We start from the raw sequence: 23,906 nt of genomic DNA on the forward strand, positions 1-23,906 counted from the left end.
GGGACGGGTCGGGTCGGGTCGGGTCAAAAAAACGAAAACACAACAGAAGGGAAATTAAAAAAAAAAAAAAAGGGAGATTTTTGATTGGACGAAAATTTTAATAAATAATTAAAAATAGTTTTTTAAAAAAAAGAGAAAATTACAAAAACTTTTAGGGTTTTTTGATTTATTGTTTTGAAGGGTTTTTGGTAAAGAGAACATTTTTCTCCGACGCGAGTTTCTGGCGATGAAGAGTGTATCGATTTCTCTAATCCGTCGCTTCCGATACCACAAATTCAGACCTCTACTCCATCTCAACGATGCTTCTTCTTCTTCTTCTTCTTCTTCTTCTTCTTCTTCCTCTCCTCTGTTCTCCCCAACACGAAAAATCTCCACTTGCTGCAGAACCAATCCCCTGATCAAGAGTCAGTTCTGGGTTAATCCATATCGGAGTTTGAATACCCATGTGGAGGAACCACCGGAGATTTCGTCAAGCGATAAGGAAAAGATCGATCTCGAAGAAGCGTTCGAGTCGGCGACCACCACTAATGAAATGGTCCGTTTGTTCAAAGAGATGGAGTTGTCTTTCGAAGGTAACGAGTTGGGTTTATCAGCTCTCAAACTAGGGCTCCATCTCGATCGGGAAGGTGAGGATCCTGAAAAGGTTCTGTCTTACGCTGAGAAAGCTCTTAAATCTTTCGATGGAGATGGGAACCAACCTAATCTTCTTGTTGCCATGGCGTTGCAATTGATGGGTTCTGCTAATTTCGGTTTGAAACGTTTTAGTGATAGCTTAGGTTACTTGAACAGAGCTAATCGTATTCTAGTTAAGTTAGAAGCAGATGAAGATAATGCTGTGGAAGACGTTAGGCCTGTTTTACACGCCGTGCAGCTCGAGCTTGCTAATGTTAAGAACGCTATGGGGAGGAGAGAGGAAGCTATTGAGAATCTGAAGAAGAGTTTGCAGATAAAGGAGATGACTTTTGATGAAGATAGTAAAGAGATGGGTGTGGCGAATCGAGGTCTGGCTGATGCTTATGTTGCGGTTTTGAATTTTAACGAGGCTTTGCCTTATGCGTTGAAGGCTTTGGAGATTCATAAGAAGGAGTTAGGGAATAATTCAGCTGAGGTTGCTCAGGATCGAAGGCTACTTGGTGTGATTTATAGCGGTTTAGAGCAGCATGACAAGGCTTTGGAGCAGAACAGATTGTCTCAGAGGGTTTTGAAGAATTGGGGAATGAAACTGGAGCTGATTCGTGCTGAGATTGATGCTGCTAACATGAAGGTTGCGTTGGGAAAATACGAGGAAGCTATTGATATATTGAAGAGCGTTGTTCAACAAACTGAGAAGGACAGTGAGATGAGAGCTATGGTGTTTATATCGATGTCCAAAGCTTTGGTTAACCAACAAAAGTTTGCTGATTCAAAAAAATGTTTGGAGTTTGCTTGTGAAATCCTCGAGAAGAAAGAAACAGCTTCACCTGTAGAAGTCGCTGAAGCATACTCCGAGGTAGCGATGCAGTACGAGTCAATGAACGAATTTGAAACCGCTATTTCGTTATTGCAAAAGACTTTAAGTATACTAGAGAAGCTTCCTCAAGAACAGCACTCAGAAGGAAGTGTTTCTGCTAGGATAGGTTGGCTGCTTCTATTCTCGGGCCGAGTCTCTCAAGCAGTTCCTTACTTGGAAGGTGCAGCCGAGAGGTTGAAAGAAAGCTTTGGTGCTAAACATTTTGGAGTTGGTTATGTTTATAACAATCTCGGCGCTGCTTATTTAGAACTCGGGAGACCTCAATCTGCTGCTCAAATGTTTGCAGTTGCTAAAGACATTATGGATGTCTCACTTGGTCCAAACCATGTTGATTCAATTGATGCTTGCCAGAATCTTTCTAAAGCTTACGCCGGCATGGGAAAGTAAGTAAATTTCTGTTAACGCAACTCACTCGTTGATGTGACTTCATCATTTCTCTTGAAAGAGTTTAATGTCCTGACCATTGCTTGCTTGCTTGGTTACAGTTATAGCCTTGCAGTGGAGTTTCAACAGCGAGTGATCGATGCATGGGACAATCATGGAGATAGCGCGAAAGACGAAATGAAAGAAGCGAAAAGACTTCTTGAGGATTTGCGATTGAAGGCTCGAGGGGGTGTTTCAACAAATAATCTTCCGAATAAGGCTTTACCTTTACCCAAGACAAACCATTCGTAGTGAACTCTCAGCACAAAAAAAAAGAATAGCACCTTCTGTTTTGCCAGTTGCCACTAAGTTTTTAAATTATTATCTATTTCATACTTCGATCATTTAGATTTCACTCCAATTCATAGAAGTTGATGTTTGAGGTTTGTTCCAAACATACCAATATAATAATTTTTGTTATAATGGTGTAATGTAAGAGTATAAAGTGTAGCTTAGTCATTTGAATGCATTATACTTATGTGTGACTTCTCTTTTTTGGGAAAAAATCCCAAGGAAAGGTCATGTGGTGTGGTGTTCGAGTGGTCATAGATTATTTTTTATTTTTCTGGTCCAAGTCCAAAAAAGTCTGATATTTTTGTTTAAATGTTTAACGGAGCTATCTCAAGTTTTGTCCTAATTCACATTCCTAGTAGTGATCCAAATTAGTAAACCAATTGTGTGAACCAAATTAGTAAACCAATTGTGTGAACCAAATTAGAGAGTCGAGTCAAGTCAACTTAAGGCATATATATGGCCACACTAGAAAAGCCTAGTAATTAATATTCGAGGTAACTTTTTTGACCCTAACACCTAGCTCCGTGCTTTAGCTTTAAGCCTTTAACTGAAGTGCCTAATCATATGACCTAGTTGCAATTTGATGAGAAAATTTCAGTCAAAACTTAGAAAATTTCAATGTAACTAATTAAAAGGGACTCGTTTCGTAATCATAACTCACAGCACAAAGTTTTCTTCTAATCGAACAAACTGTTGTCATATTTCTCTCATAAAGATTGTTTAGAAATTTTTACATATTTTAAGAAAACAATGATTACTAAGTTTAAATATATTTTTTCTTTTAACTAAAGAAATATTATTTAATTTTAAATCAATAACAATTCAAAATTTTAAATATTTTTAATGATTATTTCTTGAAGTTTACAAAACATCAATTTTGTGGAACAAAAAAATATCCCAAAATATCGATTTTATGAGATAGAGGGAATACATATTTGGTTTACCAACATTTTATTTCGTTGATTTCTTTAAAAAAAAAAAACAAATTTGCGGCCGCCGGCGTTAAACGATGATAATTAGAAGAAGAGACATATGATTCGGATACAATTGCTTAAGGAACACTCTCGCCGCCTCTCCTTCATATATATTTTATTGGCTTTTTACAGTTTTTAATATATGTGCATACTTTTCAAGTTTTATATTTGCATTTGGATATTTTTGTAAGAAAGCAAAGAAGAAAAGATTCTCTGATATGCTCATGTGTATATATGGATGAGTGATGGACTAGTCATGACACAAACTAATAGACACGTGCTCTTATTGAAGATGCATGCACTTAATTTGATGAATGAATGATACACACATTGTCTTACTTTAGCTCAACGGGTTTTAACGCCCTTTGGATTTAAGAAGTTTCTAGATCTTTCGGAGTCGGAGACCAATTAAGTTACTTTATAATTATTGTATTTTATATGGAGTAAAAAAGACACTATTCTTTTGCCATTCTTTGAAAATCCAATTTTATTAAGTTTAGAGTGGTGAAATAATTAAATACAGAACTCTGTTTTTGAATAATGTACAACCACGAAACAGATACCACAACATTTTCACAAACTAGTGACTCGCTCGCAACTCGCAAGGTTAGCTCATCAACACGTTTCCAATATTATCATATGACTCAAAGTTGTCTAACAGTCTAACTGTCTAAGTATGGTAAACAATTTTTTTTACGAAATCCACAAATGCCACTAAAAAGTGACTTTTACATCATTGATTTTAAAAGAAAAGATGAACTACGTAACGTAACGTAGGTCATATAGTCATACCGCCCAGTTGAATACAACTTGCCTAACTAATTAAAGATTTAAGAGTGTCATCATCGGCCGGTCTAACGATTAGAAGAACTTACACAATCTAGATGGTCGTCATATATTAATTATTTAGTATTTGATTTATAATTATTCAACAACGTCAAGTGATCATAAAATAAAAAGCTGTTCGAATTAGGCCTCGTGGGGATTTGCTTTTCTCACTAGTTTGAAATTCGTTTGAAATTAAAGATTAGACAAGTACTTATCAATTAGACGTTATTTATTTAGTCTATCTTATTATTTTATATAATAAGATGTCCTCGATCGTCATTCTTAGTCTATTGTTTTGTAACGGCCGATCGATGCATGCATGTACCAATATGAGTTACGGTCAATTTGAATTAGCCAATCAGATAACTAATTATTATGATAAATTATAATATAATCTCAAAATGTAAGCAAAATCTTTAGTTAAAAAATGAAATGTTTTGCAACAAATCCAATAAACTATTGTGATAACTCATACGTTTTATTTATTTTTTTTCATATAAATTTCTCGAGAGTTCATCGTCCTCTCTCGTCTCTCTTGTCAAGAGAAGTTTGCCCTAGCCGCCGACAAGCTTTAATCTCGATCTGACCTCTCTCGCCACAGGCGCTTCTCGCCGAAGTCATGAGAGGGTCATCCTCTGTCCCTTCTTGTCTAGTTGCTTATGAGTCCATCCCAGCATTTCTTCGGGGATAGTTTTGAAGGGTCGGAACGGCTTTAAGGTTGTATCTTCTCCGGTTTCAGCGAGATCTGCCCCGAGCGTCGTCTCCTTTTGTCTTGTGATGGTGAACCGCGATTTGCCCTGTCTCGTCGATGGCTTTATTGAGCATAATTTCAGATGTGGTTCTCTTTGGCCTTAGTCGTTGATGGTGATTGACCGGTTGTTGGTTTCTACTGCGGCCGAGATGGTTTTGCCTCATCTCCGATAACATCTGGCCTTTGTATTCTTCTGTCCGGATATTGTTGCCTTAGGTCTCTTTGTTTAGAAAGTGTTTAGGTAATCTTTGGCTACATTCGCATCAAGTCAAGCTCGTTTGGTTTATTCCCAGTTTGCTTGGTGGTGGCTTTAGTTGTTATCCTTGTTGTTTCAGTTCTTGGTCTTTTATTTTCGGTTGTGGATATGTTGGGGGGTTTGAATCTGGAATTTTGCTCTACCTCTTCTTAGAGTCCTCTTGCTGGTTTGAGATTAGTTTTTGCTTTAGGTTCGTTCTTGGAGTGAGTCATTTGGATGGTATTTTGTTGCTGAGTCACCTACTAGCCTTCCTTCGAGTTTCCTTTTGAAAGTTTTAGAGTGAGGTTTTAGTCGAAGCAGTGGAATCGTTCTCTACTTCTTCTCTTGCGAGGACGTCGTCAGTTTTAAGTCTGTAGGTGGCTGAAGCTGGTTCGACGAGTGTCCGTATGTAAGAATAGTTGATCTTGCGTGGTTTGTCTCCAGTCGATTTTAAGGTTTTGGCCTTGACCCTAGTGTTTTTAGTTCTCTCTAATCGGCTGATGAGGTGTGTTGGAAGTTGTATTTGTGTCTCTGGTCGTGTTGGGTTCCGGTTGTCCTCTTTGTCGATTTGCTGGTTGGGTGCGGAGTTAGGTTATCCGGTCTTCTAGTGCTCTCGATATTCTCAGGTTTTATAGGAAAGCTTTGTAGACTCTCTCGTGCCTTTGCTCAAATATAGAACTTAGTTCTTTGTTCTTCTCCCTGTACTATCGTTTGTTGGTAATCTGGTTTCTCTCTTGTGGGCTAATGACTCTGGGAACATTCTTATAATCCGCCCGCATATGTTTTCCTTGTTTGGATATTCTATTCTACTTATTGTAATCTACCCTGGTTTAACACCAAATTTATGAATAAAATTTTAGATGACAAAAATAAAAATTCATACGTTTTCATTTAAGAATATATATATATCCCTCATTTGAATTATATATATATATATATATATATATCTGTCAATGATTACAAATGGGAATGCCAATATAAAACAGTACCCCAAGTTAAAGTAACTTATGGTCATCTTAACTTAAATATTTTCTCCTTTAAAGATTTTGTTATTTACAAATCCAAAGAAAAGAGGATTCAAAACATATAGTCACCGTCTCCATATATTATAGACAATTAAGATGCACAATGTCTTTTAAATAAAAGATGAAGAAAAAAAAGTGTAATCCGTTTAAATTCTTCAATTATAAATGAGGGAGCCAAATCAGGACCAGTGTTTTTTCTTTGTTAAAAGCAAGATATATTGCAATAAATAAAGAAAACTACAGAAAAAAAAAATTATCAAATATTGACCGACTTTTAAAACTTGACATTTATTCTTGAACTTCTTATGTTAAGATTAAAAATAATAACAATTGTATCTCTAGTTTTAGATTTTACATTTAAAGACAAATACCATACTAAAGCATTTTGCAATACTGTATTTAAATAAATCCTTACATCACCGCAAATCGAGGGTTAATCGTCTGGTGGTTATATGTCAGACCAAAAAAAAAATAGAGATTATTAAATATGGGACCGTGCTAGCTGTTTCCAAAAGATATTAACAAAAAAAAAACTATGTAACCTATCAATCTATGAAAGTATAGCGCTCAAAATAGGATAACAAATCTATCTTACCTTAAGCAAGTTGATCAGTTATTATTATTAGTTCCACCAGGAATTGAATATTACTAACTGTTAAGTACACTAATCAGAAATGAATCTACACTAAGTTTTATCATAGTTATCCTTAATCTAGTGGGGACATCGAATCGCATGCATGTTTGAGGTACTTTTTTTTGTTAATAAACAATAATTGGCCGATTAGAATAACAATGATAAATTAGTTTACGGGTCTTTGACCCTCGCTATGAGCAAGGCCAGGGTCGGACGTTATAAAGTGAAAGTAGAATCAAATTTGAGTAAAAAAAGAAAAAAGGAATTAGTTAGAGTGTTGTTCATGCACCGTCTCTCTCTCTCTCATTAGTTATTTAATTGTTATTATCTTATTTTCAAGTTGCCCATATAACTAATGGTCCACCATCAATGAGCCCAGCTCCAATTTAAACTAAACAATTTTATTCAATCTTTTAATATATAGACTTTGTTTTGCTTCTGTGGTGAGAAACAATAAATAACGAACGATATGAATTAACAAGACTTTGTGATTCTAGAAACTCTCTTAGAGATCTAACTTCTTTATATGGTTTCAATTATTTTCATCAAGTGGGCAGTCTCTAGTAATTCTCATTATAGGGATTAGGGAGGGATATGATGATTAGATTGTAATCTTTCTCGACCCCATATACATCCTATGAAAGTTTTCTTAAAGAAACTACTTGCGTTGTGTTAAAGAAATCCTTTTCAAATTCTAGCGTATGTAAGATAATTACATTAGAAGAATCTCTAACCAAAACACACAAAAAAACAAAGGTGACCCCTTGCAATAAATGTTGATCAATTTTGATTGTCGTTATAATATATGTCACTAGGTATCGTTACAAATATGGATTGTGAATGTAAATGTAAATATATATATATTATATATATGTTCAAAAGGGGTATGCACTTGGACGTTGAGGTCAAACATCAATCACTTTAGTGGACAAAACCATTTTATTTTTGTTTGTCTCGCAGGCAATCTCGCTCTCTCTTGTCCGCTACTTTCAAGTTTCCAAAACACTCTTCATCAAAGCATAAATAGTATAATCAGAAATAATTTAATTTGATTTTATATTTCCCTCTTGTGTGTTTCTCTGTTTTCCCACTTTTTTGTAATGGGGGAATAATCAATATCCATATTTTCCATTTGTAGCACATGGAAATAGTACATTATCGTATGCCTTTGTAGTCTGTACTTTGTTATTGATTATACCGAATATCTTGTACTGGTTGGTTACGTTTTAATTTAATGAACTATCACCAGTTAACAAATTGGTTGGTTATTTGAAGGAAAAATAAAATATACTTTAATGAGTTTTTATTTAACAAAAAAAAATGAGTTTAGTAGTATGAGAGTGATCCAAATTCCCAGAATAGCCTAACTTTTTTGATAAAGGATGAAATAAATGAAAATGCTCACAGTAGAAATAGAATGTAAATGAACAGAAATATCTCTTAAGGATTAACCGGTTAAGGCATGTTAATCCTAATAATAGCCATGCCAACTAATTTTTGTATTTTAAAGATTATTTTTTAATTAGCATTTATGTAGTATCCTTATGGGGTTTTAATTTATGTTCAACCCACTCATTCTTTTGAAATATATATGTTTTAAATCTTTTAGTTGTTTTTTTTGGTGTGAATTCTTTTAATTTTTCAGTCTTAGTTAAAGTTAGTGCACTATAACATACAAACGCAATGTAATAAATAATAATACATAGGTCTGGGGATTTACTCTATGAGTTAACAAAAGAAAAAAATAATAATTAATATTATATATATTGATATATAATGTTGTATTAAAAGGAAACGACTTGTTCTATCACTCTAATCGGTATTAAAACATCTAAATTTTTTCATCTAAAAAAATCGTGAAAAAGTGTAGCTTAGGTAGAAACATTAATTAATGCTAAGAAATTGTGAATTTCAAGAATTAATTAATGAGAATTTAAAAGTTTGATGGATTACTATTGGTGTCACAATTATTCAGAGTGATCTAAACCTTCCGCTTTGGGTATTAAAGCTATCCTCAATTGACTACAACACCTTAGTCCTTCGAATCCTTGCTATCGCACTACCTCGGGTAGTTCAGCTTGCTCCGGTGAGAATTATAACATTGATTCTTTCGTTAACGTCACACTGTCTTTCGACCGTGACCAATCTGTCGTCCTGCAAATTTTTCGAGGATGATCCTTTAATTCATCATGATCTCACATGTTTCAATGTGCTTACAATTCCTTGCTTCACAGCTCTCATGATTCTAAAATCAATGAATGGTATCTATTTGTTTATAACATTGGGGAGTATCTTTTGTTGCCATGGTCTGAACCTTGGGGTCTTGAACCCTTCTTTGTACTTGTTTCTTATTTGAATGAATGAAAAGCAAGCTACGGTGTTTCAAAAAAAAAAAAAGGTAGAAACATTAATTAAGGACGTCCAATTAACAATTTCTTTATGAAACATTTCATGATATTATTGGTTGGGTACTCTACTTTCCTTTATATAATATAGAGTAGACAAGACTTTCTAACAAACATGTACGATCCATTAATTCATAAGATTTAAATAATATTGAATGAGATTTTTGGTTTAATATTGAATGAGATTTAAATAATATTGAATGAGAACTTTATGTGGACGAAAAACAATATAGAGACTAGTCATATAACGCATATTAATTTAAAACATTAATGAATATTCCTTCTCTATCATAAAAAAAATGATTTTCTATGATTTTTTCTTTTATTACAAAAATTGATTTTTTATATATTTTAATCAATTAATGCTAAGAAATTGTGAATTCAAGAATTAATTAATGAGAATTTAAAAGTTTGATGGATTACTATTGGTTCATAATTATAAAAGTATGTTATTATAAATAAAGAATGCATTTATAACTAAACATTAAAAAAAAATCTTAATTTATGTGAAAATCCTAAAACATCATCTATTGTGATAGAGAGAGTACTTTTCTTTTATTTATTTTTATTTGTCTAAAAAGAGGAAAGAAATACTGTTATACTCAATTATAAGCATCAAGTTGTATGATTGTATCAGATGCTTGAAAACGCCAGAAATTTAATAAAACAAAAAGGCTTCATTACATTCATACCATTATATTTAAACTAACTAGCTGCTATAATTATTCAATTTTTTGTTTGTCAAACTTTCCTATTGTTTGCACATGCATGCGTTGTGCTATATGAAATATATAATTTCAAATTATTTTTAAGACAATTTTAAAATGTAATTGATTATTATGAAACATATCTACTCAAAATTTAAGACGATTTTAAAATGTAATTGATTATTATAAAAAAATATATCTACGAGAAGTAAAATTTTAACTAATAGATATTTTATTAGCCAATTTGATATCTACGAGAAGCCTCAGTTCGATCTCTCTAGTAAAATTTTATTAGCCAATTTGATATGATACGTGTATTTTGTGATTCACAAGAAGTTATCTAGAAAGCCAGCCACATATTCCGAATCAATTAATGTAGCAGACAAATTTTAGTCTATCAAACGTGAAAGAAACAAGCAAATTTTGCACATATCACAACATATAATACACCAAGTCAAACACTTCCTGGAAAAGTGAAAATGATACTTCGATGTTATCAACTCGTATAAATGTGTTAGCATACAAGTTACATTTCAATACCACGTAAATGTTCTCGGTAAGCGTATTCGAACTCTAGGAAGGTAATTTTTTTTGTAAATACAACATTTTCAGTATAATGTAGAGGATCTCTCCCAATCTGACCAATAACTCAATCTGATCGAGAACCATTTCCTCTCATTTAGAAAGAGAAAACACTTTAGAGACATATTAATTTAGCTAAACACAGGTTTCAGGATATTTAACCGTTATATGCATTATAGAATTAGAATCCATACAAAAAGTTTCCAATCATAATGGTCGTATCGAGGAAACCTCATCCAATTTCAGTTCCCGATTTTTTAAGAACACAAAAAAAAAAGTCAATTTCGTTAAGCTTTGTGACGTTTCAGTCGATCTTTATTACAGAACCCTATTCTCCAACCACTAATGACCAATTAATATTGACCAATGGTTTTATGACAGAAATATCTGTTTTGTCTTTGTGCCAAATTTATAAATTAGTGGCTGTCGGCAGATCAAGAGAAGACCACTCTCTAGGGGCCACAGTTCGATCACTCTTTTTCTCTTTTAAATTCTTTATCAAAACAAAAATTCTTAGATTTATATATAAAAAATAAGAGAATGGTAACACGAAGACAATCTCAATCGGACGAACAAAACAAACACACAAACTATATACATAACATCTGACTTTAATTACCATATGGATTTTTAGATTTATTTGTTTGCAAGGATCAGTTTACTACAGTCCGTCTGGAAGACTTCACATTTTTATTACCCTAGTTTCAAAAAAACATGACATAACCCATTCACTAACTCAAAATATTGATGAAGATGTTTATTTTCTCCATAAATTAACAATAGATTGATTTAAACCTTGTATTTAATTTCTAGATTAATTGTAATATGTCAGTTTCGTAGCATCCATCACAATATTTTTCAAACAAAAAGTATATCCTCACAAATTCTTTCAACATATAGGTATATATGTACTACTAAATGACCGAATTCTAAATGGTACATATATAAATATCGTTTTGTAATATTGCTTTGCTCGATGACATTTATATCTATATATAAAAACATCGTTTTATAGCGTTTGTGATAATTTTTGCTAGTAATAAAACCGAATATGCTATTTATATATATATATATATATTTATTTTTTTGAATAAAGAGAATTTATATATCTATGAGTACTAATATAACATATATTGGGGATTGTTTCAAGTCAACTCTGGGAGACTCACTCAACTCAGTACAATAAGCGCAGGTCCTACAGCTACAATACAATTGAGGTCTGTCAAAACTTACGTGGATGACAAGTGCCACATCATGATACTGCTGATCTCATCAATTTTGTCGGTATCTCGCCGCCTAACGTCACCCCTCTAAATAGTATTCCGCCACGTGGAAACTAAAAACACCAATTTTTTTCTTCCTTTCTTTCCTTTTGAAATAGGGATAGATCCGTATAAAATCATGTTTTCTTCCTCAATTGAATTGAAAAAAAAAAACACAAGACACCAGTTTTGTGGTTGGTCCCCATGCGGTTGTATATGAATTTTTATTAGTTTTTTAAGGCAGCCATATTTGTCTAATAATAGGACCTATGAAAACAATATAACAATAAAATACTTGCCACTTTCATATATCTTATAAATTCCGTGTCTCTTATATATATATAGGATTAGGTTTTGAAATAATTGCCCACAAACAAGAATAGATAACAAAAACAAGAAAAGAGAAAAGAAAATAAAAAAAATACTCATGGAATATTCCCAATCTCCCATGTATTCTTCTCCGAGTTCTTGGAGCTCATCACAAGAATCACTCTTATGGAACGAGAGTTGTTTCTTTGATCAATCTTCTGATCCTCAATCTTTCTTGTGCCCTAATTATCACGATTACTCCGATGACTTTTTCTCATTTGAGTCGTCGGAGATGATGGTGAAGGAAGAGATCCAAAACAGTGAAATTTCCAACTCCGAGGAGGAAGAAAAGGTTGGGATTGATGAAGAAGAAAGATCATACAGAGGAGTGAGGAAAAGGCCTTGGGGCAAATTCGCAGCTGAGATAAGAGATTCCACAAGGAACGGGATTAGGGTTTGGCTCGGGACGTTTGACAAGGCCGAGGAAGCCGCTCTTGCTTACGATCAAGCAGCTTTCGCCACGAAAGGATCTCTCGCGACACTTAATTTCCCCGTGGAAGTGGTTAGAGAGTCGCTCAAGAAAATGGAGAATGTGAATCTTCATGACGGAGGATCTCCGGTTATGGCCTTGAAGAGGAAACATTCGCTTAGGAACCGGCCTAGAGGGAAGAAGAGATCCTCTTCTTCGTCTTCTTCTTCTTCTAATTCATCTTCTTACTCTTCTTCTTCATCTGCTTCTTCAACATCAAGAAGTAGTAAGCAGAGTGTTGTGAAGCAAGAAAGTGGTACACTTGTGGTATTTGAAGATTTAGGTGCCGAGTATTTAGAACAACTTCTTATGAGCTCATGTTGAACTTGTAATTAGTATTCAGCTAAAGCTACTATTAAACTTTAATTTTGTGATAATGATCTTGAAATTTCTTTGTTCATTCTGCAATTTCTTTGGTTCTCTTATTTTTTGTTTGTTGTATCCAAATGAAATTATTGGAATAGAGGCGATGGTGATGTTGAAGTGTATATATAAAAAAAAAACTTTTTATCTTTGAAAAACAAAAATTTCCATTATTGCCTTATATGGCTGGAAAGTGTGTGTGTCCACCTTAATTGCTTTATATATTTTTTTGTGCTTTAATAATTGTTTTCAAGTGTAAGAGATATTAGAGGATAAAAATTTCTCGAATTAGCGATTCTTGTAGATCCAAGACTGTGAATCTTAAAAATCAATCAAGTCGTTCCAATCTATAAAGGTATATTCTTAGTTCGAATAACAAAATCTAACCAAAAAGAAGTTGATAAGATAAACTATAAAGTATTTTTTATTTGTAGGGTAATTCGATTAGAGGTATGATTAAATGTTATATTATCTACTTATATTATTTTTTATTTATTTTTTTGATATAAAAGATATTATGACGTTCTTATTATATTGTGTTATTACGTCGTTAATGATGCGTTCGTTATCATCATTATTGTTAGTCTCATTATCAATTGGTTGTTTGACTTTCTTTGCTACTTTTTTTTTTTCCGTCGAAGCTTTCTCAACCCAATCTACACTATGAACGTTTTAAATCATAACAACATGTCGAACTTTTTGTTGGATGAGATTTTTTGTTGTTCAATACGCATAAAGATGCAAATATGTTTGAGGATCTGTACTATTATCATCGTAATTTATATTCGAATTTGGTAGTCTACGTACTGTATATGAGTTTTTGAAGATTAATAATAAGTTTGACTAAAAAGGAATACTTCAAACGCAAGCTAGCATTCATTTATAATTTGCTAACCATATTTGTTTTCTAATATTGTTTAAAATGGATTGAGACACGACATATTTGGGTGTTAGATCGATCACTAGTGTGCATTGGCATCTGGTGAGACAATAATGATTATAAATTAATGAGATTGTTTGTTTGTGTTTATAAATAATAAAATCTAAGAGATAGAGATATATACCATTAGAAAAAGAAAATGGAGGTTTGTTAAACATAAAAATAATACATGGAGGTTGAATAATTGAATATATGTGTAATAGGATCTTACCTGGATTTAATTACGTATGAATAAATATTTTATCTGTTTTTAAATTGTTTTCTATCCAGCCAAAATTGATAATAAGTTGAAACATGTGATACAGCAAATTTTATTTAAAACGTGAAAATATATTAAAAAAGACAAATTTACATATGAGTATATGACCTGTTCGAAATAGGGAATAAGCAAAAAGGGTGATAGACAACGAGGAAAAGACAAGAGAATTGAGACAAAATCATATCCTTAACAAATAAAGAAAGAGTGATTAATTAAGTAATGGTGGTTGATTAATTTTTAAACGACGGAGATTAGATGGCAAATGGCAAGTCGTGGTGAGGATCATATCCAGTTTGTGATAAAGCAGGTACTATGATTTAACCACATTTAAATTGGCTCATTGTATTAACATCACTGATGATGCGAATAAGTTTCCTAGTTAGGAAACCTAATGGTCTAATTAACCGGTTCTTATTGCGAACCGGAATAGAAGCAATTCTGTAAAACTAAAATATATACAATTATCAAAAAGAAAAAAAAAAACCTAAAATATATACAAAATTTATGGTTTATAAGTGGTGGGTTATTTGTTTTGATGTAAAAGAAGAAAAAAGGACTTATTAGTGAAGGAGTATTTTGGCTGAGTTTAAACATAAGATGAAGTGATGAACACAAACAATGCACGAACGAACTAAGGAGTTGAAAAGTTGTTAGAACTGGACTCGACACAACATTAGTGTGACATAAAGAATGAAAAAGTGAAAAGCACACAAAGAAAGCTACTGTTTAAGAATTATAAACATTCTAACATTTACAATTATATTTCACTATTTCTAAAACCCTCCTTGATAAATCCGGTTTGAACCGGACAGGCCAGACCGCACCCTAAGCCAAAAAAAAATTCTTTGAGGCAATCCGGTCTGGGTTTAAGGAATGACAACAGAGCCAAAAAAAGAAGAAAGCAAACCATCATGTCCAAAGTTGGAAGTTACAAAAGAAAGCCCATGATAAGTTTTTATTCCAAAAGCTTATATAACCCCTGGCCGAGAGGTGTTTAAAATTACTTACAATTTTTTTTTTTTTTTTGGTACTTGCAATTTATTGATTTAGTTCTATGATTATATCTTATTTTGCATTTAAAAACGATTTTGGTCTTGAAAAGGTAAACAATTTCCATTTAATATTACTCTGATCCAATGTTTCAGACTTTCAGTGACTTTCAGTGTACCAAGAACAAGAATACCATAAAGCTTAGCTCACAGCCTCACACAAAGCAATGAAACATTTTTCTGATAAACAAAAGCCAAAAGCAATTAGTTAGTTAAAAAGTAAAAGTAAAAACTCAAAACAGATTAAAATGGTCGAAAATTAAAACTCTCATAAAGCTAGAAGTTTGTAGAGTTAAACAAAATCCAGACCAAGAGCCTCTTCAGCACTCTAACTCTAGCTTAGATAACTTGAAAATTACCAAAGTGACTACTAATAACTGAATCAGTCATTAGGGAGGGAGTACAACAAAAGTTATTAGAAAAAAGCAATTAACCCCACAAGTGTGTCTGGTAAAACTTAGTAACCGTTGCTTGGAACAGCTTCCATGTACTGTTTCTCCACAACCTCCATCACTGTGTCTGCAATTCCACTTGCATACACACATGATCCTTCACAAATCTGCCCCCAAAAATCAAAAATTAGTTCAATTGGTTTGATAAGTTTAAAAAAAAAACAGATTCAAATATTACTGACATTTTCATTACCTTAGTGTTGAACAAGAAGCTGTAATGCTCACCAATCTGTCCACCTGCAACATGGTGAAGATCAAGCTGAAGCTGATCAAGAACTTTGGTGGTGAACAACAGACAGTTAATCTTCTTCTTCTGGACGAGCTTGATGGTGACTTCATCATCGATTATGCGAACATCAACCTCAGTTACTTTCGATTTCCTCTTAAGCCAAGAACATCTCAGTGAGTTGTTGTTCTTGTTGAAACAAGATTGGTCTACTTCACTCTGTGGCTTGTAATTCACAGTGTCTTCTTCTTCTTCATGTTGATCTTCTCCACGTCTAGCTTTCTTCTTGCTCCTGAATCTCCCAAATCTCTTCTTCTCCACAAGCATCTTAAACTCCTCTATTGTCCTTAACAGCTCTTTGATGTAATCTATAGCCTCTCCAACGATGGATGCTCTATCACTCTACAGAGATTATTAAGCCACAACACAATGTTAACATAATAGTCTCTTATACACATGAACTGAATTAAAAGCAAAGTATATGTATACCTTAGTTGGATTTGGAATGAGACTCTTTAAGTCTTGGAAACGATCATGGAAGTGAACTCTTCTTTCACGTTCTGTAGGTGAAGTGTTAGACTTTTTAGATCTTCTTCTTTTACGAGTAACAACACCAGTTGTGTTAAACTCGAGAACCCCATTGTCAAACCCATCACCGTTGTTGTCGTTGTTGTTGTGGCCTCCTTCAAAATACATCATATTCACACCACCATTAGCATCCATCTGAATCTGATCTTCAACTCCAAGTAAACAAGAAGAAGACCCGTTTCTGAGGTGGTTCTGATCTCGAGGCTGCATAGGGAAATTCAAATGGAAGAGTGGATCGTACATGACAGCAGCAGCAGAGGAAGAAGACATAATGTCTGAGAATGAGTTAGGAAGCATAGAAGAAGGATGATGATGAAGAGGAGGAGGAGGCAGTGAGCATCTAGGCAAGTGTAAGAGACTAAGCAAATCAGGAGTTGTAGCAGAGTTTGGAACCATATTGACGAAATCTTGATACCCATTATTCTGATCCCAATCAGATTGTTGCTGCTGATGGTGTGTAGCCATTTGGTGAATCATATTGTTATGGAATTGATCACACGGTGGAGGAGGAGGGTTGATGTGGAATTGGAGAGGTGTTGAAGCAGGTTGAGGACAGTCTTGTGGGCTGAGATGGAATTCAGAGAGCTCTTCTACTTCAACACTGCAATTGCTGTTGCTTGTGCTTCCGGCGACAAGTATTTGCGGCGGTTGTTGTTGTTGTGGTGGTGGTGGTGGTTGTTCGGGTTGAGAGAAGCTAGTCTCCACCGTGACTTCAGCAGGAGTGTTGGGATCGAAACAACCCATCTCCTCGTAAAGGTTTCCTTTTTCTTCTGCGTTTGTAACAACAGCAACACTGATTTAGATTTTACAGGAAGAGATAAACAAAAGGTACCAACTTTGATGAGAAAATGGAAGAAAAAACAAAACTTTGTGACCTTCCATGAAGATGGTATTGACTCTAAAAAAAAGGATTCCTTTGAACACCTGCAAAATCAAAAGTTAACATTTTTACTTAACCATCTTTCTAAGAAGATAGATTGGGGAAAAACCAGAAATTGGAACCTAATTTCAAACAAGTTTTGCTATTTTATCTATAATCTTTGGAATCAAAATTTGGGTTTTTAGATTCTACGATAGAGGAAAGATTGTAACATGGGAAAATGTTCTTCAGAATTCAAAAGATTAACAAATGGGTTTAGGGTTTGAGTTAAGAGAAAGGGAGAGATATAAGAAGGGGGAAAAGTTCAACCTTGCAATGGTTTATTAAGTTGTTCCTTGAAGGAAAGTTTCATGAGAGTCCCTCTGCTTCTCTGTGTTTGAAATATACGGACATTTGCAGATGGGGGGATGGGCAGTAGGAGTATAGAAGAAGGTGAAAAGGTGAGAAAATGTAACTATTAAATTGATGGTAGTATATAACCAAAATTAAGAGATAAATTATTATATGCATCCAATTGGTAAATAGTAATTATTATTATATAAAATTTCAATTTAATAGTAATTACAAAAATGATTAAAAAAATTAGCGGTATGGTATCGATTTATGTCACCAATCGAAAGCTAACGATAACAATAAATTATTAACATGTTTAAGCTAAAGTTTTTTAGAGACATAGTTTGGTTTTCATTTGTGGTTCAAGCATTTTACTGGTTTTTATATTTTCTCAGTTTATAAATAGTTGTATCAAAAGCATAACAATTATAACATAAAACTTATAAGGATGGCTTTTTTTTTTTCTTAGCTAATTTTTTGGGTTGGATTTGTAAAGAAGGTACCATTGTATATTCTTTTCACGTTACAAAAGCTGTCATTTTTTTAAATAATATGTAAATGTTGTTTTTATTTTTTTTTGGTTGGAGCATGTGATTGTGGCCAAAACATTTTTAAGGTTGGTTAGAAGGATCAACAGATGGGTCCCAAGCCGAATCTCTCAGTCTCAGGTCCTTGCAAACGACTTTTATGGACATTTCCGTCATTATCATCATAGCTTTGCCTTCTATCTCTCTCATGGGCTCATGGCAGAGATATAAGACTCAAACTCATAAGATAAGTTGATATTGGTTAATCGTTAATATATAGAGTGAAGTGTTTCTAGCTCACTAAAGATACGTTGCTGTTCTTAAATTGATCATTTGCCCATTAACTAATAACCAAAATACAAAACTTATTATCAAGCTGGAAGAACTTATGACAAAATTAAACTACCCATCATCAAATGACATCATTAGATCGATACTTGAAGACATAATATAGAATCTCTAGTAAACAAAGTATTTTACTGTATGGGGGTTGTTTTGAAGATAAGATATAATTTTTCATTATATATCGACCATCATATATGTTTATTACATTTCAAGCTACTTTTTATTTATTAATGTATGATTTGAAAAATTAAAAACCCAAATAAACTGAGAGACCTGAGGAAACTAGTTATGTTTTTGTTAAAGTATTATATTGATATATTTCTATAAGTTTCCTTGTTGAGCGGTTGGGTCATGCGATTTCTGTTTACAGCAAAAGAAAGAGAGAGAGAGAGCTATCCGGGTTTGTTTGAGAAGTAGTAGAGGTAGGTCCCACTTCTAAGAATGAGATAATATAATTTCACTTTGTAAAAGAATTAGGATAATATCGTAACTGACAGAAACTATCAAAAAAATATGGTCACCTACTTCTCTGGTACAGCACTGTTACCCATCCTAAAACTAAATGTACAAACTAGAGGCCTCTTCTTCTATTGCCTGATCTTGCAGCTGATTTGGATTTGCGGGGGGCTTCATGTCATGGGGTTAACTCAGTTCACGGCATGCAGATAAGGAGAAAGAGGACCAAAGTGATGGATTAGTCTTCTTGTAATGGATCTTTAAGTTTTGGTTTCGGTCTGTATCATATAACAAACTCTTTCAGTAAGGGATCAGAATTAAAGTAATCAATTATATCAATGTTTTTTAATTATTTAACGTTTAACCACATAAAGATGTTTCATTAAAAATGTCAAATCTATTTTGCACCACGGTATTGTTCTGCCAACCTGATTTAACTGGTCTAACTTGCCACAATTTATCCCTAACCAAAATGAGATACATCTCCCCGGGATGGTGTACAGGCTTAATTTGGCTACCTTTAAACTATATGGACCATGAGCATCCATGATTATTTGCTTCATCATCATAAAAAAAAGTCATTATTTTTTCTATGTTAATCAGAATATTTAGTATCGAATTATTATGCCTTTACATATATGAATTTGCATGCTCGCTGTTGAGAAAGGCTACCACATCATTCTTTCTTATTTAAAATGGAAATTACAAGTTTTGATGGATCAGACACCTTTTTAGTTTTAAGTAGTAAAGAAAGTTTTAACCGGATCATATATATACCATATTGTAGTCTAAAATCAGACTCCAAAATACGTACTTATTTAGTCTTGCAAATAGGTAAACATGGTAGATTAAACAAAAAAGGTCAGTAAATAGATGAAATCAGCTTATTAAAATGTTATTGATGGGAAGCAGCCCTGTAGTGTTTGTCCACAACTTCAATCACGCTATTTGCATTAATTAATTGCACTTGCATCCATTGGTGATCCTTCATAAATCTGCATTTTGTGCATGATCACTACCAAAGGTCAATCCAATGTATTCAAATTTAAAATACATAATCAAAACTCGACCACTGACCTTGGTTTTGAGCAAGAAACTCTAGTGCTCACCAAATTTCCTCCAGCCACATGGTAAAGATTAAGATGAAACTGACCAAGCACTTTGGAGACAATAAACAAACAACTGATCTTCTTCTTTTTTTCAATTGTTACTTCATTATCAATAACCGTAAAATAAACTTCTACTATTTTCGATTTCTTCTCCACCCATAATGTACGTAACTGATCTATTACATCATCCCTCTCCGGCTTCTTCTCCATATATTCATCAAGTCTCATCGTTGAGAATGGATGCTCTACATGACTACATCCCTAATAGCATATAATGAGTTTCCATTGTCTACTTTAATGTTCTTGTGTCTTTTACCACATTTTTTCTTCTCAATCAAATACTTGAGCTCGCTTACTAGTCTGCATATATAAATCGTTGATGTAATCGATCCCATCTTGAACAATGTTATGTGAATTAATAAAGCGATATATATTGGAGATAATGAATGAAAGATTAATTGTTATAAAACTGAAAAATAAAATATAAATAAAAAATAACTAACCTTTTTTTTTTTTTTGCTAAAGTGCAAATATCATATAATATGAACGATGTGGTGTTACAAAAGTTACGATCTAATAAGTTGGTTTCTCGGCAAAAAAGGTTAAAAACAAGAAAGCAACAGTACATGCTTAGGTAAAGCCTGAACATCATTAGTGATGTAACCATAATCTCATAAGCTTCTTGAAACGCTTATTGAGGCCTCTTGCGAGGATGGAATTCCTGATCTCAAGGCCTTATATATTACTTGGGACAGGAATGAGCAACTTCAAGGCATTGAACCTCTCGTTTACAATCATGTAACGTTCCATAAAGATAGTTTAACGACTCTAGATCCTCTCTCTGTTTTATATATAAGGACATTTGCAGATCGAGACAACTAATATAGAAGAAGGGTAAAAAGATAAACAAGATTTAGACAATATTTTTTTTAGTTCTCATCTAGGACACAAAATGTTGTCTTTGTCTCGATATAGCGTTAAGTTTTTTATCCCAATTTCGTAGTCATGTGTGCATGTTCTTATACATAGTTCACGTAAGTTTTATATTATTACTAGATAACGCCCGTGTAATAAGACATGTATAAATTTTAATAAATTATTGAGAATAATTAAGTAGTAATAGACTTGTTTTTAGATTTTATCTTGTAACATTTTAATATTGAATATGAACTTTTCATTTTTCATTTTAATACTCTCTCAGTTCTATTATATAAGAGATTGAAGGCTTTTTGCATTATTTTATAATATTTTCTCAAATTTCTATGTACAATTTTTATTAATATAACAATTTATGACTATTTGAACTATGCAATATATTTTCCGGGTAAACGATCTATTTTCCCACGAAAAGTATCACATCAAGCTAGATAAAGCTCAATCTTTGATCAACAGAAGAAAATCATTATGTTCTTTTTTTTCTTTTAATTTGTTTTAATTAATTGAATTCGGTTTAGATTAGGTTATATTTGTTTTATTATTTTATTTAGTTGGTTCAGTAAATAGTGAACCGAGCAAAACTGATGTTTGTGGGTAATTAGGTGAAAACTATCGGATCCGTTAAACTTTATGTTGAAATCTTTTTTTATTAACTTCCTTTTATCAAAAATGAAAAAAAATTATGAAGTTTCCAATTGCGGTTAGATCATGCCATATCTGTTTATAGCAAAGAAAGTGAGTTTGTTTGAGAGAAGATGAATAGGTAGGTCCCACATCCAAAAAGTAACTCCTTGACTTGAAACTGAAAAATTCTGGTCACCTACCTCTATCGTACACTGCTAGTTTTATACTGTCCCCATCCTATATATTTCCAAACCGTATGCTATCTTAAGATTCGTAAGCATGTTTGTATCAATTTTTAAAGTAGAGTTGTAAACTTGAAATGTTGTGCCGGACCAAACAATTTGGTTTATCTGTTAAGGGAGTACATTAAAGTTGTCGACATATCAATGTTTTTCAAACGCTTAACCGCTTAGATATATGGTTTGTACATTGTAGATTACAAACCCTGTTTAAAAACTCTGGCCTGGTTCTACCAAAACCTATCCTCAAAGCGTTACAAAATGTCTAACGAGTATGAGATATCTCTTATAACTTGGGATTGTCTAGGCTTTTATATGATTAGTAGAGAGACCTATAAAAGTATACACTATGGATATGTCTATGATCTAGTTCATCATCAATACTTGTTCTCTGTATCATTTCCTCTACCAGTAATAGAGAGAATGGTTTAGAAGAAATGGAGAACACAAGGGAATACATTAAACTAATTAAAAAAATATCCAAACTAGAAAACTTAAATTTGGCTCCAAAATGAGTTTTTATTTTGTTTTGCAAACGAGTAAACATGGATTAGAAAATAAAAAAGGGTCAGAAAATACATTTAAGTTAGCCTAATATTCAATAGTTATTGATGGGAAGAGAAGCCATGTAGTGTTTATCCACAACTTCAATCACTCTGTTTGCTATTGCACTTGCATATATTGTTGATCCTTCGTATATCTGCATTTTTATTTCAATCATTATCACCAAAACTCATTCCAAAAATATACATATTCAAATCCATAATTCAAGATTGGTTATATATTCATCAATGATCCAATATATAAATAGATTCAAATCCATAAATCAAGATCGGTTTATGTATTCATGGATCACTAACCTTGGTGTTGAACAAGAAACTGTAATGCTCACCAATCTGTCCACCTGCAACATGGTGAAGCTCAAGCTGAAGATGATCAAGTACTTTGGAGACGAGTAACAAACAGTTGATCTTCTTCTTCTGGGCAACTTTGATTGTTACTTCATCATCAACAATCCTAACATCAACTTCACTTGCTTTTGATTTCCTCTGCAGCCATGAACATCTCAGCGAGTTGTTGCTTGAACATTGGTCCGTTACATCGCTCTCAGGCTTCTTATTCATGTTTTCATCATCAACATCATCTTCATTATTCTGATCATCCAAGTTGTTGTTGTCTACCTCATTGTTCTGGTGTCTCCCACCATATCTTTTTCTTTCTACCAAATACTTAAGCTCGCTTACTCTTCTGCGTAACTCGTTGATGTAATCGATTCCATCCTGAAGAATTGATGCTCTATCTCCCTAAACAAACAAATTATATAAATTAAGCTAAGAGACTTTGAGTGAAAACTATAACAAGAAAGACTCTTTTCGTAAGTAATAAGTAATAACTAACCTTACTGGGGCTAGGAATGAGCAGTTTCAAAGCCTCGTACCGCTCATTCAAGTGACATCTTCGCTCACGCTCTGTTGTAAAAGGTCTGTTCTTTCGCTTCCCTCTCCCTTTACGCCTAATCTCTTTGCTAAACTCAATGATTCCGCTATCAATGTTAATCTCATTCCCAACATTTGAATCATCATCTCTTTGAGTAGTAATATTGGTATCAATTCCAAGCAAGAACCCTGAGTAGTCATTAGCAGGGATCAATGGAGGTTGTGGAGGAAGGTTTAAGTGGTAAAGGGGGTCATACGCAAAGCAAGAACCCGACATTAAGTCCGATACGTTCGAGCTTGGTAATGGGATTGAGCATCTAGGCAAATGCAAGAGGCTGAGAAGATCAGGAATTTGTTGAGTTGATGCTGTGTTTGGATCAGAAGTGTTCATGAAGAATCCAGAGTTGTCTGCAGAAACACCCCAATTTGAGTCTTGAATCATCTGGTTGATCATATGGTTGTTGTTGTTGCTTTGGTCCTGAGGTTCTGAGTTAGGGAGAGAGATAACAGAAGGGAAAACAGAGAAATCCTCCATTGTTGGTAGCTTAAGATCATCGTTAAAGCTGTTTGTTGTGCTTCCAAGAGGTGGTTGGAACTGGTGGCTTACCGGAATAGTTGTTTCCGCCTCACAGAAGCCACCACCATTATTGTCCATCATTGCTTCCACCGTTGGTAT

General features: G+C 33.5%; 4 protein-coding genes across 5 annotated transcripts; 2 read left to right on the forward strand and 2 right to left on the reverse strand.

Annotated features, from left to right (window-relative positions):
• LOC104749751 lies at positions 158 to 2,418 on the forward strand. Its single transcript, XM_010471441.2, has 2 exons — positions 158 to 1,893; positions 1,996 to 2,418. Exons 1-2 carry the CDS (start codon positions 227 to 229, stop codon positions 2,183 to 2,185), a joined length of 1,857 nt encoding a protein of 618 aa, XP_010469743.1. The 5' UTR covers positions 158 to 226; the 3' UTR covers positions 2,186 to 2,418.
• Positions 11,974 to 12,951, forward strand: LOC104749752 (ethylene-responsive transcription factor 15-like). The gene has a single exon (XM_010471442.2). It carries the CDS (start codon positions 12,058 to 12,060, stop codon positions 12,790 to 12,792), a length of 735 nt encoding a protein of 244 aa, XP_010469744.1. The 5' UTR covers positions 11,974 to 12,057; the 3' UTR covers positions 12,793 to 12,951.
• Positions 15,329 to 17,645, reverse strand: LOC104749753 (transcription factor bHLH10-like). Of its 2 annotated transcripts, none has more exons than XM_010471443.1 (5): positions 17,535 to 17,645; positions 17,221 to 17,269; positions 16,247 to 17,115; positions 15,725 to 16,159; positions 15,329 to 15,638 (listed from the first exon to the last, which is right to left on the reverse strand). In XM_010471443.1, exons 2-5 carry the CDS (start codon positions 17,225 to 17,227, stop codon positions 15,537 to 15,539), a joined length of 1,413 nt encoding a protein of 470 aa, XP_010469745.1. In that variant the 5' UTR covers positions 17,228 to 17,269; positions 17,535 to 17,645; the 3' UTR covers positions 15,329 to 15,536. The 2 variants fall into 2 exon arrangements, with proteins under 2 accessions (XP_010469745.1, XP_010469746.1); XM_010471444.1 differs by having other exon boundaries at positions 17,213 to 17,269.
• On the reverse strand, positions 22,237 to 23,888 carry LOC104749756 (transcription factor bHLH91-like). The gene is made up of 3 exons (XM_019238491.1): positions 23,193 to 23,888; positions 22,655 to 23,098; positions 22,237 to 22,494 (listed from the first exon to the last, which is right to left on the reverse strand). The coding sequence occupies exons 1-3, from the start codon at positions 23,886 to 23,888 to the stop codon at positions 22,393 to 22,395; spliced, it is 1,242 nt and encodes a 413-aa protein (XP_019094036.1). The 3' UTR covers positions 22,237 to 22,392.

The sequence above is a fragment of the Camelina sativa genome, chromosome 16, assembly GCF_000633955.1.
Source record: "Camelina sativa cultivar DH55 chromosome 16, Cs, whole genome shotgun sequence".
In the NCBI taxonomy this organism is placed as follows: domain Eukaryota; kingdom Viridiplantae; phylum Streptophyta; class Magnoliopsida; order Brassicales; family Brassicaceae; genus Camelina; species Camelina sativa.

Excerpts from the sequence above, each read along its gene's own strand:
- LOC104749753 (XM_010471443.1), bottom strand. Across the intron at positions 16,160-16,246 it reads TCATTCCAAATCCAACTAAG|AGTGATAGAGCATCCATCGT; the intron begins GTATACATATAC and ends TAATCTCTGTAG. Across the intron at positions 15,639-15,724 it reads GCTTCTTGTTCAACACTAAG|ATTTGTGAAGGATCATGTGT; the intron begins GTAATGAAAATG and ends TTTTGGGGGCAG.
- LOC104749756 (XM_019238491.1), bottom strand. The coding sequence starts at position 23,888 with ATGATGGACAATAATGGTGGTGGCTTCTGTGAGGCGGAAACAACTATT. Across the intron at positions 23,099-23,192 it reads TCATTCCTAGCCCCAGTAAG|GGAGATAGAGCATCAATTCT; the intron begins GTTAGTTATTAC and ends TTGTTTGTTTAG. Across the intron at positions 22,495-22,654 it reads GTTTCTTGTTCAACACCAAG|ATATACGAAGGATCAACAAT; the intron begins GTTAGTGATCCA and ends ATAAAAATGCAG.
- LOC104749752 (XM_010471442.2), top strand. The coding sequence starts at position 12,058 with ATGGAATATTCCCAATCTCCCATGTATTCTTCTCCGAGTTCTTGGAGC.
- LOC104749751 (XM_010471441.2), top strand. The coding sequence starts at position 227 with ATGAAGAGTGTATCGATTTCTCTAATCCGTCGCTTCCGATACCACAAA. Across the intron at positions 1,894-1,995 it reads GCTTACGCCGGCATGGGAAA|TTATAGCCTTGCAGTGGAGT; the intron begins GTAAGTAAATTT and ends GCTTGGTTACAG.